Genomic DNA, 23077 nt, shown 5'->3' with positions numbered 1-23077 from the left:
CCTTTGAAAAATGACATCACACTATCAAACATTATGTTCAGGGCTCCGTGGCTTTAGTTTTTATTTTTATTTTTTCCACAGTGATTTTAATTCATCGTGTCAATTCTAATACTTTGCAAACGTTGCAATCACGTATAATCACATATATTACGCTCAAAACATGAAGTATATTATATACCAAAACGGTAAAAATGACTAAAATTATTTCTTAGTTTACGAGTCTCTAAGGGTGAAAACTAAATTTTCCAAGTTAGTGACCACTGTAAAACACTTCACTGAATGACATCAAACAAATGGGAAGGAAGTAAACCAAGTTTTGTGTAAACGTTTTGGAAACTACTGTTTTAAATACATTTCAATATTTTTTCCAGTCAAACGACCACATAAAATGATGAAAAGTAAAAAAACAAAAAAAAAACAAGCAAAGACAATCAAACTAAAGAACACACATAGTTTAGCCGATCTCTTGAGACTCGTGGAGCTTTTATCATATAAGTTATAGAAAGGCTAATGGTGCCACAACTAGATCCTTACTTAGTAACAGAACATGCTCATGCAGAATCCAAGAGTAGCTAGTTGAAACGTTTTGAACGTTGGTAAAGGGAAGTCAGCCCACAACTGCATAATTTTATGTAGATAATAACGTATATTTATCCTCTTTTATTATTTAAATAAAAGAGCGGTGAATTGAATGTACTATAGTAGTATTATATATGCTATATTTTTATTGCTATATTATAGTGTATTTTGTTACTAGAATATTACTTTATTTACTATATTATATTATAATAATATATACTATATTGCTGCTATATATTATAGTATTATGAATGTACTAGAGTATTATTATACGTGACTTTATTTCACGTGGATTTTGTATTATTTTGTTCTTTAGTCTTCGCTTAACATGTGATGTGGTATGCTCCTTACTAGGTTTTAGCAACTGCCGTTACCAAGATGCGCTACTTCGAGTCTACTTGTAATGTTCAAAGGGAGGGAGGCTAGTATTTTACAAAATATGAATCTTTTCTTTTCTTGTTGTATATTGTTATGCCTTATTTTAGACGCAAAGAACAAGTTTAAACTAGCTCTGAATTGAAGCTAAAATTTACGTATCGCAGTTTCTAACTTATATTAGGCCTATCCATGTGACTAACCCTAGAAGTTTTCTAAATTGAAAGTGACTTTCAGAAATGGGTCTGCTACCAAAATCATGGCCGATAGAATTTTTTTTATTACTGAAAACTGTGAGCATTCACGGTTTAGTTGTTTTGTCCGTTGTTTTTGCTTTATTTTTATTGGCAACCTTTATGACGTTCATTTTAACTCTTAACCAACTTTCAATATTGTGGTGTGCTTCCAAGTTTTGCATTGTTATAGAATTCCAAGCAAGGCATATGAAGTAACTTTCAACCCTCCTCCATCAATGGGGGGGTGAGGTGGAGAACACCTTTAAAGTAAAGCTGGTGGTTTGCGTCCTACCTCAATCTTTCAGAGCGCATTACCGACAGGAAAAAAACACCAAGGTAAACAAGTCTCATGGATTTTCAGACATTAGAGGTGAGGGAATTTTTAATCCCTCCCCACTGTCCTTGTTAGAATGTGACTGTTTTGACAGGGGCGATGGGCGGTTGTGCCTTTTACTTGTAGCAGCCCTTGGCTTTGTCTAAAACCAAGTCATTATTACTCCATGAAATTTTAATCTAAAAAAATAACACTTGTTAAGTTGCATAGAGTTGAGTTGAATGAGGGAGAAATTGCACGGCGGTTGAGTTGTAAGAGGGTTCAGTTGCACGAGGATTCAGTTAAAAAGGGGTTCAGTTGCATTGGGGCTGAGTTTTATGAGGATTCAGTTAAATGAATTTGAGCTTAAGGGAGGTTTAATTGCATGAGGGCTCATAAAAATTGATTGTTTGAAGTATATATGCTATTCTGAGCCGCAAAACAAGGGTCAAAATGCTACCGAGTACGATTTTGTGACACCAATCAATCGGTTGATGCTTTATGTAACTTCCCTCGTCTCAAAGTCCATAATGCAGTGCAGTTGGAATTGAAAGTTCTTCCCTTTATTGAGGTTAAAAGTTATTACTGGGCAACCATCCCTCTCCCGTACTCTTTTTTGTCCATGGGCATTCCTGAAATCCCCTATTTCATAGGATCAAAATTTACAAATAGCCTTTTTTCTCAGCATAGTTGCGAGGTCCGATAAAAGTATACGTTTTGAGATGACGTGATCGACGCAGCCTCATGGGCAAGAGCCCCAAGTTATACAAATTGGCAGATGTGATTGGACTGGACATAAGTTGGGCTTTAAAAATGAGTCAAAGCACTTTCGTTTTGATCACTTGAAACTTGTACCTGTTATTCCTGAGAATCCCTATGCACAAAAGTATTTATTCACCTGAAAACGGGGCCCAAAAAAAAAGAGCAAAAATTATTATTATTTTTTTTTACAAACGTCTTGAAACTTATAACCAAATGGGACCGAAAATTATCCCAAGTAACCGTATGAAAACCGAAACATTATGGTATATTTTTAATTAATTTCTCCTTTATATTTTTACTTCTGTATTCATGTCGGGCTTATTTTATCTTTGTTACTGTGTATTATATACCAATCTTTTTATACTTCAAACACTAACACTGACACTGAATTAAACGAGTTTAACTTCCCTCCCCTTGACCCAAGGGGAGGGAAGCCTCCCCTTTACCATCTTAGTTATGGCTAGCGTTTGCCTAGAGAATTATTTTAATCCCACAAGTTGGTATTGAATTTTATTATTTAAAAAAGGCGATACCGATCAAACAGCATGACATGTTGCACGAGGGCTCAGTTACGGGAATCGAGTCAGCAGGGGGTTTGAGTTACAATGGAACACTGTGAAATAAATTCACATGATGTTTTTCAAAAAGAGCGAAAACCTGTATATTTTCTGGCGAGTCGAGCAATTTGAAGAATGTTGTTAGAATCATTTGAACTACTGAAAAGTAATTTATTAATGGATTTTGAATAACTTTTCTCCCTCAAAGTAATCAATCTGAACTTTTTGCTCGCCTTTTTATTTACTGATCTATTTTCTTTGAATCACCATTAAAATAGTGTTTAAATGGTTCATGAATGATTTGTTTCAGAATTGATGTTTTTCTTATGGAAGAAAGTATTCCGTCTTTACTTTAAACACTTTTGTCGGCCGAGATTTGAAGTGAGTGTGTTCTCGATATCATAAACTTTCTTCTATAGAATCTAAGGCATGTTTTCATAATAACTAAAATTATTTCTAGCAATTTTAAAAACCAAATATGTTTTCTCAAGCTAGCAGAAAATTATTGTGGTGAAGTTCCTGCTGAGATCTGCCAAGAGATAGATATTAATTATTGATTACTTTTAATTAACTCTAAACAGTGATGGTACATGGTACTTCACTCAAAACAGTACAACAGTCTAACAACAGTCTAACAACAGTACAAGGCACTTGCTCTAGGCAACAAGGTACAGGAAAAGTGTCCCACCAGATTAAAGGTACAAGATACAACTTAAAGCCATAATAATTACGTATGCTTATATTAATCAAAACAATCCAAAATTCTGGCAAAGACCAGGGGTAAAAGAAATTTAGAGCAAAAAGGAGGACGAAGGTCCCAGGCAACTATTGCTTATATTTGATATGCATAGTCACACTTCCTACCTCAAAACAGGGATTCTCAGTTTCCTCTTTTAACCTGCATATCCTGCAGCTCTGGTTTTAGAGCAAAAAGGAAGACGAAGGTCCAAGGCAAGTGTTGCTTATATTTGATATGTATAGTCACACATCTTACCTCAAAACAGGGGTTCTCAGTTTCCTCTTTTAACCTCCATACCCTGCAGCTCTGGTTTTAGAGCAAAAAGGAAAACGAAAGGTCCAAGGCAACTACTGCTTATATTTGATATGCATAGTCACACTTCCTACCTCAAAACAGGGATTCTCAGTTTCCTCTTTTAACCTGCATATCCTGCAGCTCTGGTTTTAGAGCAAAAAGGAAGACGAAGGTCCAAGGCAAGTGTTGCTTATATTTAATATGTATAGTCACACATCTTACCTCAAAACAGGGGTTCTCAGTTTCCTCTTTTAAACTCCATACCCTGCAGCTCTGGTTTTAGAGCAAAAAGGAAAACAAAGGTCCAAGGCAATTGTTGCTTATATTTGATATGCATAGTCACACTTCCTACCTCAAAACAGGGATTCTAAGTTTCCTCTTTTAACCTGCGTATCCTGCAGCTCTGGTTTTAGAGCAAAAAGGAAGACGAAGGTCCAAGGCAAGTGTTGCTTATATTTGATATGTATAGTCACACATCTTACCTCAAAACAGGGGTTCTCAGTTTCCTCTTTTAACCTCCATACCCTGCAGCTCTGGTTTTAGAGCAAAAAGGAAAACGAAGGTCCAAGGCAAGCCAAATTGTGTCTATTTATTTATTTTAATAAAATCAAATTCTGACTAGAATAGATTAGTACGTTATTACCATCAGTTACTATTGAATTTCTCATCCATTTTATCAACAATTTTCTACTTCCAGGGATGGTCTTACAAATTAGAAGCAACATTCATAGAAATTTACAATGAAACTATAAGAGACTTGCTGGGAAACACCGGAGCTACGCCAGAAATTAGAATGGTCGCTTCTAACTCGAAAGAAGTTTATATATCCAACACTCAAAAGCACGAAGTGAAAAGTGTTTCTGAGGTTTACAGGTAGTTTGTTTTTGCCATATTCTTTGAATGGTTTAATTATTTCTGAAATACCTTTAGCCATTGAGGCTAAAATAGCGAACTTAATTTTAAGGTGCTTTTACTGAGCATTCCGAGAGAGGAAAGGGCAGAATTCTTGGAAAAGGGATTTGTGTCAGATAGTCTTTTAAAAAAAAAAGGCTAATGACCATTTTAACAACCTACAAAAAGTTTAGAATAAATGAATTCGCTTACTCAACCCAATAAAACAGTTCTATAAGATAATATGCTCTCAGTGGAGAGCTAGGCTTGTACTTGTTGGATCAAACGGACATTTGAATTTATCTCATAAACACGAAGAAAAAGTAAATAAATAAATAAAACCAAAAACGACAAAATTAAAAAAAGAATTGATTGGACAAGATAAGGAATACTGTAAGTGCCAGGTGGCTCCAACATGGGCAAACAACCAAAAAAATATATATTCTATATATATATCTCTTATACGTTCGAAGTCTAAAGTATCCAAGAAAGAAATAATTTGTTTGTCTCCAATACAGTTTTCAGTTCAACTAATTACGGAAAGAAAAAGTTCAAGTATTCTCACTGCTTTATTTTGAAGTATAGGTATTCGTTTTATTTGTATCCAAAAGGCTTTTAGACATTAGTTTAAATGAGATGCAGTCAAAGAGTGATAAATTATTTTTAAACCTCAAATGGAAAAATGCGTTTTACAAAATGCGTAGACTCAAGATTTTGCAGTTTTCGCATATAAGTGGTGAATGTGAATCCGAAATTGTAGAAGTTAGTTAAGAAGTAACTCCCCCTCCACCGCCCTAAATGGTGGCATGATTCGACCCTACAGATCATATGTTCATACGTTTGGAGTTTATGGTGTGAAATTTCTTAAAAATCACATTTTGAACGATTGCAACACATAATTTCACAAAACTTAGCAATGTGCTATCGGTGACAAATCCTTTGTTAACTAAGCTTGTTATTAAAATAAAATTTTGAATCAAGGTAAACGCTTCCCTCTCTATAAGAGACAGAGCTATATTATCTGCAAATAGGATCACAAGGCTGTTTTTCTCCTTCAACCATCGCAAATAATTATTGATAGACACTAAGAATAAAAATGAACATAATACAGAGCCCTGTGGAACACCGATATCTGAATTTTCACCCATACTCGACAAATGACCACCAACTTCCATCACGATTTGTAACCGCGAAGATAAGATTTGTTATTTTTAGTCCCTTCACCCGTATACCTGTATTTCTCATTTCTTTCAAAAGATTGATTAGAGCATCAAATGCTTTTTAAGATAAAAGAATAACATCAATGCATGGTAATTACTATCTAAGCAGTGACTTAGTGAAAGAGCTGCAACTGCTTATAAATAAATTTGCCTAAACATGAAGAAATCCTTTCTTCTAAGATAAGCTATAGAAACTTAAGACTTGTGAATATTGGTTAGGTTCGGAATTATCAGGCTACAACTTCTGTATATTAAGGTTGGAATGATGGATGCCTAGCTGGTTTTTTTCAAATTTTTATTGAAAGTAATAGTTACGTGCGTGAGTTTAATACTAGGAATTATTGTTTAAATAAAATTCTGTTCAAAAATTTAGTTTAAAATTTTCTTCATAACTTTAGACAGATGTGAACAAAATGTCAAAACTTATGTCCTTTTTTATGTAATGGTATTACACGTGAAAGTTTCCATTGACTAGGAAATGTACCTGGGCGAATGCATGAATTAGATCTGTAATATTTTGTAGCATGGTAGTTGAAAATTCATTATACGCCAACGACCAATTGTCAGTAAACTTCCAAAGTTCTTTAAAAGTTACCGGTGTTATAGCTTCTCGCGCTTCAACTTCTGTACCATTCATATCAGGTAGCGCCTCAGAATGAAATTAAATAAAAAAACAACTTTTTTTAACGGAAAGTAAAGAGCAATATTAAAACTTAAAACGAGCAGAAATTACTTCGTATATGAAAGGGGCTGCTTCCTCATCAACGCCCCGCTCTTTACGCTAAAGTTTGACTCTTTCTCTTAACTCTACTTTTCAAAACTATTAAACCTCCATTTTTTTTTTAGAGCTTTAGTTACTATTGAGCCGGGTCGCTCCTTACAACAGTTCGTTACCAGGAACTGTTTGACATGTTTTGTTTCTTCCAATTTTGTCTTTAATGGAACTTCAAGTGTTCCTTGGGGAATAAGAATTTCAACAAGATTTTTCGTTTAGCAAGTTTTCACTCCATCTAAGAACAGTGGTGGTTCTAGGCATGGGCAGCTGCCCCCCCCCCCCAGCTTTTCTGACACTAAATTCCTTTTATTTTATCTTTTTACACCTCTATGGTACACCTTGCCACCCCCCGGTTTGTGAGGTCTAAAACTGCTACTATCTAATAATCCTCACGAGCTAATTCGTGTAATTTTCAAAACGTGTTATATTTTCGATGTTACATATAATTTTAACTTTTTATGAATGATTTATCCAATCAATGGTTCTCGATAGTGGTTCATTTATCCGAGATTTTTCAGGATTCTTACTGCTCTAATTGATTTTTGGACCAACCAGATTAATTTTCTCGTTTGGAATGTAATAAAATTTGTCTAATTTAGGTTTGGTTCCTTCTCGTTAATTATGGAATTCCAATCAATATATCCAGCTCTTGTTTTAAATTTTTATGTGAAAAGTCTACGCCATGTTTGATTTTGCCCCATGCGGGAAATCAACGTTAGAATCAAACATAATTATGCAACCGTCAGATGAGACATTGGGAATAACATACGTAGTGAGATTTTTACGAATTTATAAATTTTATAAAAAAAGTTGAAAAATTCAAAGTTTTATTAATTTGGGAAACTGGCTTGAGAACTGCTCTATTTCACAGAAAACATGCTGGGTTTAACTGTGCGATAGAGGTCATTCTAAAGATTAAACCTTTCAATAAATTCTAATACGATGTGTTGTCAAAAACTTTCTAGATCAGTTCAGTTATTAAATTATTTTTATTTAATTTTAGTGTTACATTTACTATTATTATATACATTATTATATTCTGAATCAACATTGAATTCACACATCATTAATGAAAGAATCGTTAATGCTCGCTGCAACATATCTTCCAAATCGTTTTGAATCCCATCTGGCTAAATAATGGACTAAGATAAGAAAATAATAACGTTAGTTTTTAGTTATAGCGAAGAGATAATTATGTTCATTCACTTGTTTTCTTCTAATCAGTTACAGTCCCTGTATATTATTATTATGTGGTTGTATTATTAAAATGGTCTATTTTGTCCCTCTTGTTATGAAAAAATTAAGGAGTTATAAAAAAATTATGGTGTTACTTTATTATTATAATTTTTTATTATTATTATTATTATTAAATCGACATTGAATTCACACATCATCAAGAAAGAACCGTTAAAGCTCGTTGCAATATATCTTCCAAATAATTTTTTAATTCCACCTGGCTAAATAATGAACGTTTTTTAACGTAAGTTAAATAATTTAAGTTTTCTGTTTTTTGTGGGTCATTCCATAGCTTTTTTTTAGCATTCAATCTCTTAGTTTAGTCATAGCTTTTTACTTTTTGGAATATTCTTTTAAAGCCATTATTTATACCAAAAGAAAAAAAAAATATGTTGTTTGGTTGTGGACTTTTTGTGTTGTTTGGTTGAGACAAGTTTAGCGTTTGAAAAGGTTTTTATGTAGATCTGGAACTGGAGTTTACAGTATTGGTTAGTGTGTATTCTTTCAAAAATTGTAAGAAAAACTTTAAAAAAAGAAAAATGTTATTCATTCTTTCTTTTTAAGAAATTTTTAGTTCCTAGGTCAAGAAATTCATGATGAATTATCAACTTGGTCTAAAAGACTATTCGTCTGGACGCCTTAACTTCAAATTAACCTTTCCCGCTTTCTCCTCCTCAAATGCCCAGAATGCAGCCACTTATGTGAACTATAGTTCCATTTATTTTTTATTTCCATGTTGTACAAAATGCAATCCTAAAAATCTAGCTTTTAGTAAAAGGTCTGTGTCTCTTAAAAAAAAAAAAAAAAAATGGTCTCACCGCTTTTGTTAAAATTAGCATTGACTAATATTCGATCTCTATCCTAATTACTTTAATAAAGTAAAATTCCAAGCTTGTCCAAGCCTAAGTTAGATCATGTCAAATTAACATGCATAAATTGGCATGTGTGATTTTTTCGTCTTGTTTTGTCTTTATTTATATGTTAATTTATATTATTTTATTGAGTCTTATTTTATGAGTGGGAATGCGTAATAATATTCAACTGCAGTTTCCACTAATGAAATCCAGGGGCTTTCTCATTTCTATATTTGAATCCGAACCAGTGGCGTAATTTCGTCTAAATCCTGGATGGGCAAAGTTGGAGACGATTTCCAAAATAAAGTGAAAATGACAGTGAAAACTGAAAAATGATGCGTATATTACCATAAAGGTAAAGATATACTAAAGAAAACTGACCTGTTTCGGTGGATACTTGAATTATGCAGGCTTACCTTAGTTTTGACAATATTTTGGTAGAATCTCATCTGGGGGAGGGAATAAGCTGAGGTCTTGGGGATGCAAACTTGGATCTGCGAGGGGTAGTTGTCCCCCAGCCCCTTAGCAAATTACGTCCCTGGTCTGAGCATAGTGACCTTACGTCTTACTATTAAATAGTCCATGGTAAGAACTGTGAAGTAAGGAGCGATTCTTGTCGACAACAACTGAAACAGAAAAGGACTGTTTTCACAAAACATCCCCAACAACTGTATGATTCTTTCCACTAGGATTAATTAGGTCATGTTACTTATCGTAGCCATGCTCTTATTTCACGCATTTTATTATTGATAAAATTGTTAAACCCGTTAGAAGTTTCATCTTTAGTCCAGAGATAGTTAATTACATTGGAAAATTCTAATCTTCTCTCCCTTTTTAAGCACCTTCTGCAAAATCCCCAAAATACACCCTTTCCCACAATATAGGTGCTGAAAGGATAAGTAACAATCCTCTTTTGGTGAAAACGGTGTTTCACTAGGGAACGTCTTTTGTAGGGTAGCGTTGGTTTTTAAATATTACACCATAATGGACTTAGGACTTTAATGGACTTTGGTTAAACTTTGGTGTGAGGTACAGGGTGTTTGGGAGGTACCCCCTCCCTCATATTTGTAACGATTTCTGTTCATTTTGAGCTTTGGTGTTGCTCCTTACTTTCAGTTGATTTTTTTTTAATTTAATTTCTGATTGTCAAATAATGCCGAGAAATTCGACTCCTCCTCTGGGGAAAAAATATCTCCCCCAAAAAAATCCTCCATGGAGAGTTCCTTCTATGCAAAATCCTGCTCCTGAACCTCCCCACCCCAGACAATTCCATCCTCGCTTAACACTAATCCCGAAAATTCGGTCTAAAAAATTCTTCTTAGCATACTTTAATTTGAAACCATTTTTGAGATCATGATGAATATCGCCCCTCTGTAGAATTTTTTCCAGAACACCTCTCCCCCTCCCGCGGAAATTTGTTCCCGTAAAAAATACCCCCGAGAGAAAGATTTCCCCTTGGAGAATTCTCCCGCGGGAAATCCTCCATCCAAGAAAAATTCTCTAGACTATTCAAACCCCACTGAAAATTTCTCCCCAACAAATATCCTGCAACATCTCTACATGTAAAATTGGGTCGGCAAAGAGAAAGTAAGAAAAATCAAAAGAATTTCGTATAGGAATTTTGGCAAATTCCTAAGTGTAAAATTCTCCCTGGAAAGTTCAGCCCCAGAAACTTCCCTTTCATGGAAAATTCTCATAGTGGAAAATAATCTCCCCCCCCCCTAATGGAAAAATTCCCAACCCCCCTCTTGCGAAAAAATATGTGTGTATTTCTCAATAGCAAATACTATACGCAAGCTATGTGCAAATTTCACAACTTACAGCCCTTCCTCAGGGGCTGTGAGGGGGGTCATATTATCCCTAAAGACGTTTGTTCTTGGACTTTTTGACTATGCCGAAAAAATTGTTACAATAAAATTGATGAATGTTATATATTTGGGATCAGCGCAAGAGGCCAATTCTTTTGTTCTTTTGATATATCTATTTGTATCAAGATACCGTATTTTAGAGTTTCGGTTACTATTGAACCGAGTCGCTCCTTATTTACAGTTCGTTTTCACTAATTACATATATATATATATATATATATATATATATATATATATATATATATATATATATATATATATATATATATATATATATATATATATATATATATATATATATATATATATATATATATATATATATATATATATATATATATATATATATATATATATATATATATATATATATATATATATATATATATATATATATATATATATATATATATAGCCTCTGCTAGCTAAAAGCCAATGGAATCCGTACGTGATTGAGAGAATTAGCTTATTAAGATCAAACAGTTCGTGGTAACGAACTGTAGTATGGAGCGACCTGGCTCAATAGTAACTGAAACTCTAAAAATGAAACTTTGATACCAATAGTTACATTAAAAGAATCACATTTTATTACTGATTTTAAATATATAAGTTTCATCAAGTTTAGCTTTACCCATTAAAAGTTACGAGCCTGAGAAAATTTGCCTTATCTTAGAAAATAGGGGAAGACACCCCTTAAAAGTGGTAGAATCTTAATGAAAGTCACACCAACAGATTCAGCGTAACGCCCCGCTCTTTACGCCAAAGTTTTTTACTGTTTCAAAAAGTAGAGTTGGGAGAAAGAGTCAAACTTTAGCGTAAAAAGCAGGGCTTTGAGGAGGGAACAACCCCTTCATACACAGAGTAATTTCTATTCGTTTTAAGTTTTAATATCGCTCCTTACTTTCAGTTTTAAAAAAAATAGTTTTTTTTTTTATTTAATCTTTCTAAAGACGGTTAGAGGTTTTAACCAGCTTCCTTATTCAGACCTAATCAGACGACTGCACCCAAAAGTGACAACTGCCAGAGCCATATCTGGTGTATGTGATATGATGACAATTGTGTATGCCTGTCGCCCTTAAAATAGCTATCAAAATCGTATTCCTCAACGTTTTAGCTTCATTTGTTAATACGATTATAAAGAGTAGATATAATTGAAAAAAAAATCTATGAATTATCTTTAATCAAGGCGAAGTCAATTATATCCTCCTTCTTCATAGAGCCAATCTAGTTACCCCTGAGTAACGGGGGATAAAATTTGCGTCTCGACTGCACTTGACACCCAACAGCGTTATTTTTGGTGTAATATTTAATTTATCTTTAACGTAAGTTCCTTAGTACACCAAATTATCAAACAGTTCGTGGTAACGAACTGTAGTAAGGAGCGAACCGGCTCAATAGTAACCGAAACTCGAAAAAAAACGGAATTTCGATACCAATAGTTAAATCAAAAGAATCGCGTTTTAATGCTGATTTTAAATATATAAGTTTCATCAAGTTTAGTTTTACCCATCAAAAGTTACGTGCCTGAGAAAATTTGCCTTATTTTAGAACATAGGGGGACACCTCGTAAAAGCGATAGAATCTTAACGAAAATCACGCAATCAGATTCAGCGTATCAGAGAACCCCACAGTAGAAGTTTCAAGCTCCTATCTACAAAAATTTGGAATTTTGTATTTTTTGCCACAAGACAGATCATCGATGCATGTTTATTTGTTCGTTTGTTTTTTTTTTTTTGTTTTTTTTTTTCTTTTTTCTTTCCAGGGTTGATCGTTTCGACCCAGTGGTCCTAGAATGTCGCGAGAGGGCTGATTCTAATGGGAAATAAAAGTGCTAGTGTCATTTTTAAGGGACCAAAAAATTGGAGGGCACCTTGGCCCCCCTCCACACTTATTTTTTCCCAAAGTCACCGGATCAAAATTCTGAGATAGCCCTTTTATTCAGCATAGTCGAAAGACCTAATCACTGTCTTTGGGGACGACTTACTCCCCCACTGTCCGCGTGGGAGGGGCTGTAAGTTACAAACTCTGACCAGTCTTCACATTATTTGGACGTGTACAGACGTTTTCAGGGGGATTTTTTGGTTAGGGGGAGGGGATAAGGATATGTGGGGAGCTTTCCAGGGAGAAATTTGTCACGGGGGAAGAGAATTTCAATGAAGGGGGCGCAGGATTTTCTAGGATTTATAAAAAAATGAAAAAATAAATATAAAAAAGTTTGTTCCATTGAAAGTAAGGAGCTGCATTAAAACTTAAAACGAACATAAATTATTACACATATAAGGGGTTCACCTCATCCTAATTTCTCGCTCTTTACACTAAAGTATTTTTAGTAATTTCAACCATTTATTCTACGGCCTTTGGGATTCAAGGGTCATTCTTAAGGAATTGGGACGCAATTTAAGCTTTAGTGTAAAGAGAGAGGTATTGACGAGGGGGAGAACCCCCTCATACACGTAGTAAAAATATGCGAATATAGAAGTTCGTTACGTAAGTTAATGCGTAAGTTACGTATATTTTTACTTATAAAAACGTTCGGAAAAAATTTAAAGTTTTAGTTGCCTTTTTAACCAAAAAATCGGAGGGTAACTAGACATCCTCCCTCGCTCCTTTTTTTCTCAAAATCATCCGATCAAAACTGTGAGAAAGCCATTTAGCCAAAAAAATAAATTAACATGCAAATTTCGTTTTAGTTATTCATGTGCAGAGAGCCAAAATCAAAACATGCATCAATTTAAAAAAGGTTCAGAAATTAAATAAAAAAACAAGTTTTTTTTTTAACTGAAAGTAAGGAGCGACATTAAAACTTAAAACGAACAGAAATTACTCCGTATATGAAAGGGGCTGTTCCCTCCTCAACGTCCCGCTTTTTACGCTAATGTTTTTAATTGTTTTAAGAAGTAGAGTTGAGAGAAAGAGTCTAACTTTAGCGTAAAGAGTGGGGCGTTGAGGAGGGAACAGCCCCTTTCATGTACGGAGTAATTTCTGTTTGTTTTAAGTTTTAATCTGGCTCCTTACTTTCAGTTAAAAAAATTTGTTTTTTTTTATTTAATAACATAATAAATCTGTTTAATTATAACACCTTTTTGTCTTTTGTGTTTGTTTGTGTCAGTGGGGTAAAAAATACCGGCCATCTTGTTTGTCTGTGTAAGCTGTAGTTTTGAGAATCAAACAATCCTTTCTGATTATCAAATCTGTTCTGTACATTTTTTCCCTGGTTCTTTTTTACCCATTGAATGTAAAAAAAAAATGTACATTTGTGTTTCGCCTTTCTTAGGGGGAGGGGGATCAATATATTTAAAAATTCGGGTTTGTTTTCCTCTAAAATCACAAACATATTAGATTGCTCTTGTTGTTTTGGTAAAACGGTGTTAGAGTGATTGATTTAAGTAGTTATTCTATACCTAATTGATAATGGTGATTAAGATGTTGCTGTTTAATCTTAATTTCTCAACTTATTGAGAGGCTTCTTCAGACTTGCCATCCATTAGAGTTAAACTCAATATAAACTAAAAAAGTTTATATATGCTAAATATATACATACAATAAACTATAACTCAGTTAAACTGAAAAAAAATTTGGATCTTTATGAAAAACTTGGAACGCACATTTTAAGACGCTCTAGTCACCTTCTCATTACCCAGTATCTAAAATTAGTTTTGCTTTGTTAGAATGCTCTTTATAATTTACGGTCCAAACATTTACTTCTGTTTTTCTTCACCGAAAAGGAAAAAAATACAGCTTTGCATCTCTCTTGGTCGAGAGACCAAGTAATCGAGACACTGAGAGACCGAGTATCGAGGCAATAGTCTGCTCTCTGTAGGTAGCAAATTACTTAGTAATATGATACTTTTTAGACTGAGTGAAGTTATAGACAAAGTTTTAAGAGAAGAACCGTGCGGTTATAGAAAAGATAGAGGATGTGTCGACCAAATTTTTATTTTTAGGTTATTAATTGAGAAGTGCCTTAGTTGTTAAACAAGTTTTACCCTCAGTTTTATAGATTATGATCAAGCGTTTGATTCAGTTGATAGAAAAGCTTTAGCAAAGTTCCTATCCTTGTATGGTATACCAGACAAATACATTAAAGTGATTAGTGCTATGTACGAGAATAACACTGCCGCAGTTAAGGTAGGAAATGAGGCTAGCAGCTTTTGTATTAAATCAGGAATTAAGCAGGGTTGTGTTCTATCCCCCTTTATGTAGGTCATTTTGACGGAGTTTGTCTTAAGGTCTTAAGGAGTATGGGAAAGGCAATGGCAGACCACGGAATCAAATGGGGAGGAAATATTCTCTTGGACTTAGATTATGCTTTTGATTTAAGCATCCTAGATGAAAGTGTGAACAAAATGAATGAACTTTTAGATGTTTTGTGAGTTCAGGGTGCTAGAATAGGTTTGAAAATTAATTTTAAGAAGACTACGTCACTAAGGCTAGGAATAAATAAAGATGAAAAGGTGACGTTGGGTAACGAATAGATTGATCCGGTGGGCAGCTTCTCTTACCTTGATAGTATTATTAGTAAAGACGGTGGGAGCAGTGAAGATGTTAAAAGTAGAAGAGCCAAGGCTCAGGGTGTTTTTTTCACAGTTACAAAAAGTTTGGAAGAATAGGAAGATAAGTCTGTAAACCAAGATTAGGATATTGGATTTACCCTGAAAAATTTATGTATATTTCCCAATAACACATATCATAAGTGAAAAGCATGAGCAAATTGTGTAACGTACAGCCCTTTCCTTGGGGATTAGGGAGGGCCATGTCATCGTCATAAGCATAGTCATTGAATCTTTCAGCTATGCTGAACTAAATGGTAATCTTTAAATTTTGATCGGATGTCTTTTGGGAACAACTGGGCGCGGGAGGGGGGCTAGATGCCTTCTAATCTTTTTGGTCACATACAAAGGGCACTAGAACTTCTTACTTCCGTTTGAATGAAATCCTTCCCGAACTTCTAGTACAATTGGTTTGATATGACCACGCCTGGAAAAAAATAAATAAATAAACACGCATCTGTGAAAAATACAAAATTCTACATTTTTGTTGATTGGAGCTTGTATCCTCTACAGTAGGACTCTCTGATATGTTGAATCTGATGGTATTATTTTCGTTAAGATGACTTGACTTTTGGGGGCGTTTCCCTCCTTCTCAAAAGTCAGATAAATTTTTTGTGTTCGTAGCTTTTGATGGGTAACATTAAAGTTAATTAACTTTATATATTTGGAATTAGCAGAAAAAGACAATTGTTTTTATATATCAATTGCTAACAAAATTCCGTGCTTTAGAGTTTTGGTTACTATTGGGCCGAGTCGCTCCCTGCTTACAGTTCAATACCACAAACTGTTTAAAAGTTGATTTTAAAAAAATGATGGGGCTTCCTCTGTTTGAGGACCTAGAATCTAAATTTTAGGTATCTAAAAAAGTCATATAAAAACCTTTGAATTTGCACAGTAAATCTCTTGTATCTTTAAAGATTATTGAGCATGGCACAGAAGCAGCGAGCAGTGGCGTCTACTGCATGCAATGAAAGGAGCTCACGCTCGCACTCAATATTTCAATTGAAGATTGTTGGTGACAACTCAGCTACAAGCGAAAAAACTCAAGGCATTCTTAGTTTAGTTGATTTAGCAGGGTCTGAGAGGCTCAAAGAAAGTCTGAGTTCTGGAGATAGACTGGTAGAAACGCAGAATATCAATAAGTCTTTGGCTCAACTTGGAAACGTTATTGCTGCTGTTGCAGGAAAGGTATTACATCTTAAATAGTTTATTCTCTATTTATCTTCTTTTTTTCACCTTGCCTGGACTCGGAAGCGTTATCGATGTTATAGTGGAAAGTTCAAGATAGTTTTTTTCATTTATTTTATTTATTTAGCCTATATTTATTATATTTTCTGGAATTTGGGAAATTCAAGGACAACTGTAACATCAAAGGAACGGTATATGCAATTAATTGTTTTCCCTGAAAAAAAAGGAAAATAGTTTCTTTTTTTTCGGTGTCTAAGTTGTTGTTTTTTGTTGTTTTTTTTTACCCTGCTTACTAGGTTTCTTTCGTAAACCAATTCGGCTGGAGAACTGCATTTTTTACAAAAGAAAGTAAAAAAAACCTTTATGCCGTAAATCTGTCGCTCAAAGTCTGTTGACAGAGTGTAAATAAAATATACAAGTCCGTCTATTTCAGTTTTAGTATAAAAAAAAAAACACAAACGATAAACTAGCAATTTAGTATCGGAACTATTTTGCAAATGTTGGCAAAATAATGGTCGTAATTACATAACTACCTTATAACTAGAAATATGCAAATATAAAGTTTCAAAATTAATTATCGGTTTGATTCTCGATAATGTTAAACTCAAGGGACGAGAGATATAGTTAAAACTACCTAAGTTCAATTAATCAAATGGGATGAAGGAAAAAAATTCAATAGGCTGGAGTCATTAACATTAATATTTTTTTTTTTTAATATTTTTGGAGTCATTAATATTAATTTTTATTAATAATAATATTTGTAATTTCTATTTTAGGGTATGTGTAAAGTTGTTGTTCATGTTTTCTGCTTACATATGAAGAATCTGTAATGTAAGTTTTGAAAGAAAAAATGCAATTTTTTTTAGGGAAAGATGATTTAAAGATTTTGGAATCTTCAATAGCTGTGAGAGCCTAATTGAAATTGTTTTAATCTTGTGAGGTCCTGTGAGAGTATGGCAGTTAAAGATATCCCTGTGTCACTTGATTTCATTGAAATAGGCCGATTTCCTTCTTCCTCATTCAGAGATGCAATATCCATTAATTCAACATCAGTAGGGCATCATGGACATCAATTTCATCGTAAACTTAAATATCATCTCCAAGTGCTAACTATTCAGCGCTTGAGGATAGGTTTAAGTCCTTGGGTAGAAGTCCATAACCTGTGTCAGGTTTTTTTTTTTTTTAATGAATAGGAAGAAGTCCACACCATATGTCAGAATTTGTATGTTTCAGTGGCTCTAATAGCTATTCTAAGTCTTCGGTTCCCTTAATTCAGCCTTTCTATAAAAAAAGGTTGTAACAAAAGGTAAGATTGACATTTTTGCAAGGATTATCCATAATGATTATAGTAATCAAAACTGTCGAAGCTGCTACATTTTTTCATTCGAAGCTACATAACATAAAAGTTTTTCTGTGGCATCGAATTGTTAGATTTTGACCAATATTTTTGTCTAAAGGTTGTAATATCGAGGGGAAAAATAAACTTACGCGTTCTAATGGTGATGGGCTATTATATACAATGCAGTTATCCAACAACGAGTGATTTTGCTTTTCATTTTTCAAGCCACTATTAACCGAGATCATAAACTCTGTCGCCATCTATGATTTAGTTTGAACGACAAGTTGTGAGCTCGGATTTTTTTTTCCGTTGTAATAGCGTGGTTGTGTAGGCTTTCGTACAGTGAGTGGTTTCGACATTTGAAATGTGTCTGTCTCACAGGCTAGAAGAAAAGATATTCTATCCTTTCTCAGCCCCCCTCCATCCGAGACGTCGAATTACGATGAGAAATAGAACAAAAAAGAAAAAAACACCATAATAAATAATAAATAAAGATAATAGATAAATATTTTATAATATTATAAAATAATAAATAAAGAATAAGAATGAAAAAAAAACACCCCAGTTTTGACAGTGTCGAATATATACCTTAGGTAATAGTCACTCAGAAAGTTGGTGATATGATTTGTCAGACCATTCCAAATAAATATTAATGCCCATACCGGTACTTTTTCTATAGTCTTTTTAAATGAAATGGTTCGTCGGCTTTTAAAATTTTGAAAGTGACCCTTCGGGTGCTGCAAATCGTTTAATTCTAAGAGAGTGAACAAAGCATTTGGCTTTTTCTTTCAACACGAAACCACAACTAGAATGTTTATACCTCTGCACTGTCGAATGCGCAAAAGCACACTTTAGATGACAAACTAATCTTGACGTGATCATCTTCTTCCTATACTTAACGCACTTCCGGTGACAATATCATCGCTTGATTATCGACAATGTAGGTGGGGAAATAACATGCTATTGAGTGTTTTTTTTTTTTTTTTTTTTTTTTTTTTTTATTATTATTATTATTATTATTCGTGTATAACACGGGTATAACTTCGTGGATAGCATGTTTTGGTAATACTACTCTTTTTATTATAGAAAGAGCATATTCCCTACCGGGATTCCAAGCTGACCCATGCACTCATGAATTCCCTTGGGGGCGGAAACTCAAAAACTCTTATGTTTGTCAACATTTCACCGTTGGAGAAGAACGGCAATGAGAGTCTGAATTCCCTGAATTTTGCTGCCAAAGTGCACAACTGTCATATTGGAGTTGCAACTTCTAAGAAAACTAAAGTTTAATTGCTTCTTTTAATGATGTTACTTGTGCTTGGTAGGTAGTAATTTTTAATGTTAAAGTGCTTACACAGGATAGACAGTCTTTTTATGTTCATTTTACATTTGCATGCTAACATTGTAGGCATTAATGTCAGCACTGCTGCGCCACACTGAAGTCTTTTCATTCGAAATCTTTTATGAGGACGCTATTCTTGTCAAAGTGACTTTTCTTAAATGCTAATTAATATTAGTTTTTTTTTTTTTTTTTTTTTTTTTTTTTTTTTTTTTTTTTTTTTTTTTTTTTTTTTTTAGTGGTTTGTGTTATTATGAGGATAATATATGTTAACGCATTCCAAAAGTCAAAAATTTTGACTTTACATTCAGTAAAGTCAAAACGTTTGAGAAGCATTCTGCAGTAACCTTTCTTCTTTCCTTAACCAAATTGACACTGCAACACCGCCACATTTCTTGTTGGCACGGCAATTAAGCCGACAATCAATAATTACAAAACTTTTGAAGTATAAACTTAGTAATTAAATGAGCCATTTTTTTTATATTATTCCGTATTCAAATCTAGAATAGTAATGTTTTTTGTTGTTGTTTTTCTTAGTTGTCTATATGTGACTAAATTTAAATTTATCTTCGAGTAATAAACTATTTTGCTCTTCAGGTGATTCAAAACTAGATTGCTTCAGACTAAAGCTCGCCGCATGATGTTTGGTGGCGTAGCAGTGTTTTTTTTCTTTGTTAAAAAAAAACTTAATCTAAGCATTTGATTGTTATTTTTGTCTGACTCGTAATGATGCAATTGAATGCCATTTATCAAATTGAAACGCAAGTTTTACTTCTGTTACTTTTTAAGTTTGTATAGAAGATTGAAATTCACTGATTTTGGAATTACATCTTGATAAAAAAAATTTATTTGGGGGGGGGGTAATAATATGATACTTCCACCTGACGTAAATATTGTGTCCAAACGCAAAGATAGCTGTATTCCAATTGTGTTTAGGCTGTTGCATTGGTTCAGAACACTTTTATTGCTTTTCACCAAAAACCACTTGGAGACAATTCAAAATTAGCTCTTCCATTCTTATAGGTGTTTCGATAATCTTGATTAGGGTTTGACCTTATATTGAATTCCTAGTTAGGGTAAAGCAGGGTTGCTACCCCTAGTGATATCACTATTTCTATACTTTATATAGGGATTATTAGTGCTTTTTTATGCTGCCTAGATAAAAAAAATCATTAATTCTGCATATAAATCACTAATTTATTAAATCATAAAGAAAATCAGCAAATCATCCATAAAATTAGTAAAATCGAGCGATTTTTTCACTGAGTGACAACCTTGGGGTAAAGTTTTGTTTTTCAAGTCGAACCGTGAAACATCAATGAAAGTTTATGAGATTTTTCTGGTGAAACATAAAAAGGGCGTTTGATCCCAGGATTAGATTGAATTTTACGGTCATTGGGCACATTTTCCCTTGCAATTACATAGAACAATAATAGGAGCTTATTCTGGGAGTGACCTCGTTCATTAACGAAATGTTAGAAAATTTCACAGAGAGCTGGCCCAATTCTGAGTAGTTGGGGAGCTTAACCTGCCTTCATATGCTAATGATCATTTGTGTTCTAGACACGATAAAAATGCTTTATAACCTCTCTTTACAAATTTAAATGGTTGACTGATTCTGAATGTGTCTTAAGTTTCGAATATCCTCCTGTATTTTAATAATTTTTATGACACTATTTTAGAGCAGTGTTGTCATTTTCTTATTATTGTGTTAATATTGCTATTTACATTAGATTTTAACAAACAAACGAAACTCTGATGTGGGTATGTTTTTTCCAATACTGAGAGAAAGGGCCAAGATATGAGTAAAATATTTATGTAATAAAAAGTGAAGGGCAATTATATGTAGTATAAGTTATAACCTTCCGTAGTTTTTTTTTTTTAATTTTGCAGGACAACCCCCTTTACCTTCGCTCGTAAGTACGGTCCTAATTTCGGCATCAGTCGCTAAAACTCCGTAATTTATTTTTCACAGAACATAATTTTGGTGCCACCATAATAATTGCTGCGTTATCGCCTATAATTATTGGTACTTTTGACTATCATAATCCGAAAAAATTTTGTTCGAAAAACATGTACTTAACATTCTCGTATTTTTGGGAAAAAATTCGTAGGATTATCAGTCTATTTAGGAAATAGTGTTATTTTAGGATTATAAGACTTTTTTGTATTATTGTATTGGTTTTAAACAGAAATAAAGTTTTATCTTGTATTTTCACAGCCTTTTTAAATTTTATTTGGATAGAAGAAAGAATAATTCATTATGTCAGGTTAGGGAAAGTCAAGAAAAGGAAAGCTAAGGTTAATTTTTATTTACACAATTGTTATAATAAAAAAAAAATTCCGCTTTAGCCAACACAGAGCAGCACTCGAGAAAGGGCAGAAATTTTGAAAAATCACTCCCATTAAACTGAAATCATCCCAGGTATATAGTCCTGTGGTGGCGCAGTGGATTTGACCTTAGCTTGGTAATACGGGACCCAGAGATCGAATCACGCTGCAGGAATGCACTGCAGGGCCGACGCAGGGACCTTAGTAGTCAAGAAGCGTCGTTAATTCTTAAATAATAATAAATCATCCCAAGGAGAAACAAAAAAGACAGTAGTTATGAAGACAAAAATAAAATTGAAAAACGCCAAAAAAAGGACTGCAAAGTCCATTGCAGTCCAATAAAAATGCCAAAAACAGAAAATATTAACGGGAAATAAATGACAAACAGGTGAAGCTGCCTTGTGGACAATTCGAACCGCTTGTACCCTGGTGAAACTGCTTTTAGTGGGTTATTTCAGGTAAGGAAAGAATATTATGTCTGAATTATATTTTAAAATCAGAAAAGGGTATTTTAGTATTTTCGGGTAAAAAGGAATGATTTTTGTTTTTATATCAATGAATGATCGAGCCTAAGAGCCACTTTATAAAAATCTCAATTGCATAATTTTGATGACTATTGGTAGATAAAATGTATTGATGACCTACTGGCTGTTTTAATTGCTTTCTAAAGCGCTTTCAAGGAGGTACTTTTCAGAGTTCAGTGCATAGAGGGGGAAGTAATTTCATTAATATACCACATATTTTTCTGTTCGTCGTGAGTTTTGGTGTTACTCTTTACGGCTCTTAGTTAAATGAAACGTAAAAAAAGCCTTTTTTATATCGTAGAATGAAGCCACGATGTTGGATGACGCAATTTAATTTTATATATGTATTTTAAAGATTTGTAGTCCATTATTTTATTTTTTCGCCCTGATTTTTTTTTTAGCTAACGATATTTAAATAACAATATTTAATCATGCATATGACCGTATGGTATTTACTTATAATAATGCAGTATTTATCTATATTACTAATTTAACAAAACGTAGAGTTGGCAATTTTTTATGAAATTTGAAAATGACATCAAATTTTCATTTAGAATTGAAAAAGGAAAACTTACTTATAAAAATTCATGTGTTTATGAACTGACTTCGCCGTCAATTTTGTTCAATTTTAATCTGCAGCTCAACTTTTTACCCGATATTTCCCTTATTTGTTGGTTGATCTTTTGTAGAATTTTGTTGGTTGATTTTTTCTTTTGAGGTGACGATATTTAAATTACAATATAATTCACGTGATACGACTTTATGGTATTTACCTATAATGGTGTAGGATTTATCTATATTACTAACTTAGCAAGCATAGAGTTGACAATTTTCATGAGATTTTGTACGTGGAATACGCACTTTTAAAGGAGATGTGATCTTTATTATATTTTTTTCAGTTTTTTAAGCATTCAGTTTTGATTTTTAAGCTTTCAATATTAACAAGACAAAAGAATTGTAAAGAAGAGAGCAACGAAGATAATAATAGCCAGTAAAGAAGGGTAACTGAGTGAAGACGAAAGTAATTTTTAACAAGACGAAAGAAGTGAGAAACGAGGATAATAACATCCAGTAAAGAAGGGTAACTGAATAAAGACAAAAGTAATT

At 33.4% G+C, this 23077-nt stretch overlaps 1 protein-coding gene across 1 annotated transcript in view; it reads left to right on the top strand.

Moving 5' to 3' along the window:
- Window positions 1–21327, top strand: part of LOC136041630 (carboxy-terminal kinesin 2-like) — a gene marked incomplete in the record, with an annotated part of 77489 nt that extends 56162 nt beyond the window's left edge. The window contains 3 exon segments of the mRNA XM_065726329.1: window positions 4553–4728; window positions 16167–16437; window positions 18863–21327. Of these exon segments, the coding sequence (XP_065582401.1) occupies window positions 4553–4728; window positions 16167–16437; window positions 18863–19066 (651 nt within the window).
- Window positions 21328–23077: the final 1750 nt, after the last annotated feature.

This window comes from Artemia franciscana, chromosome 2 (assembly GCF_032884065.1).
Source record: "Artemia franciscana chromosome 2, ASM3288406v1, whole genome shotgun sequence".
NCBI lineage: Eukaryota > Metazoa > Arthropoda > Branchiopoda > Anostraca > Artemiidae > Artemia > Artemia franciscana.
The sequence above is the reverse complement of the archived record's forward strand: the minus strand, read 5'-3'. Positions and strand labels throughout refer to the sequence as shown.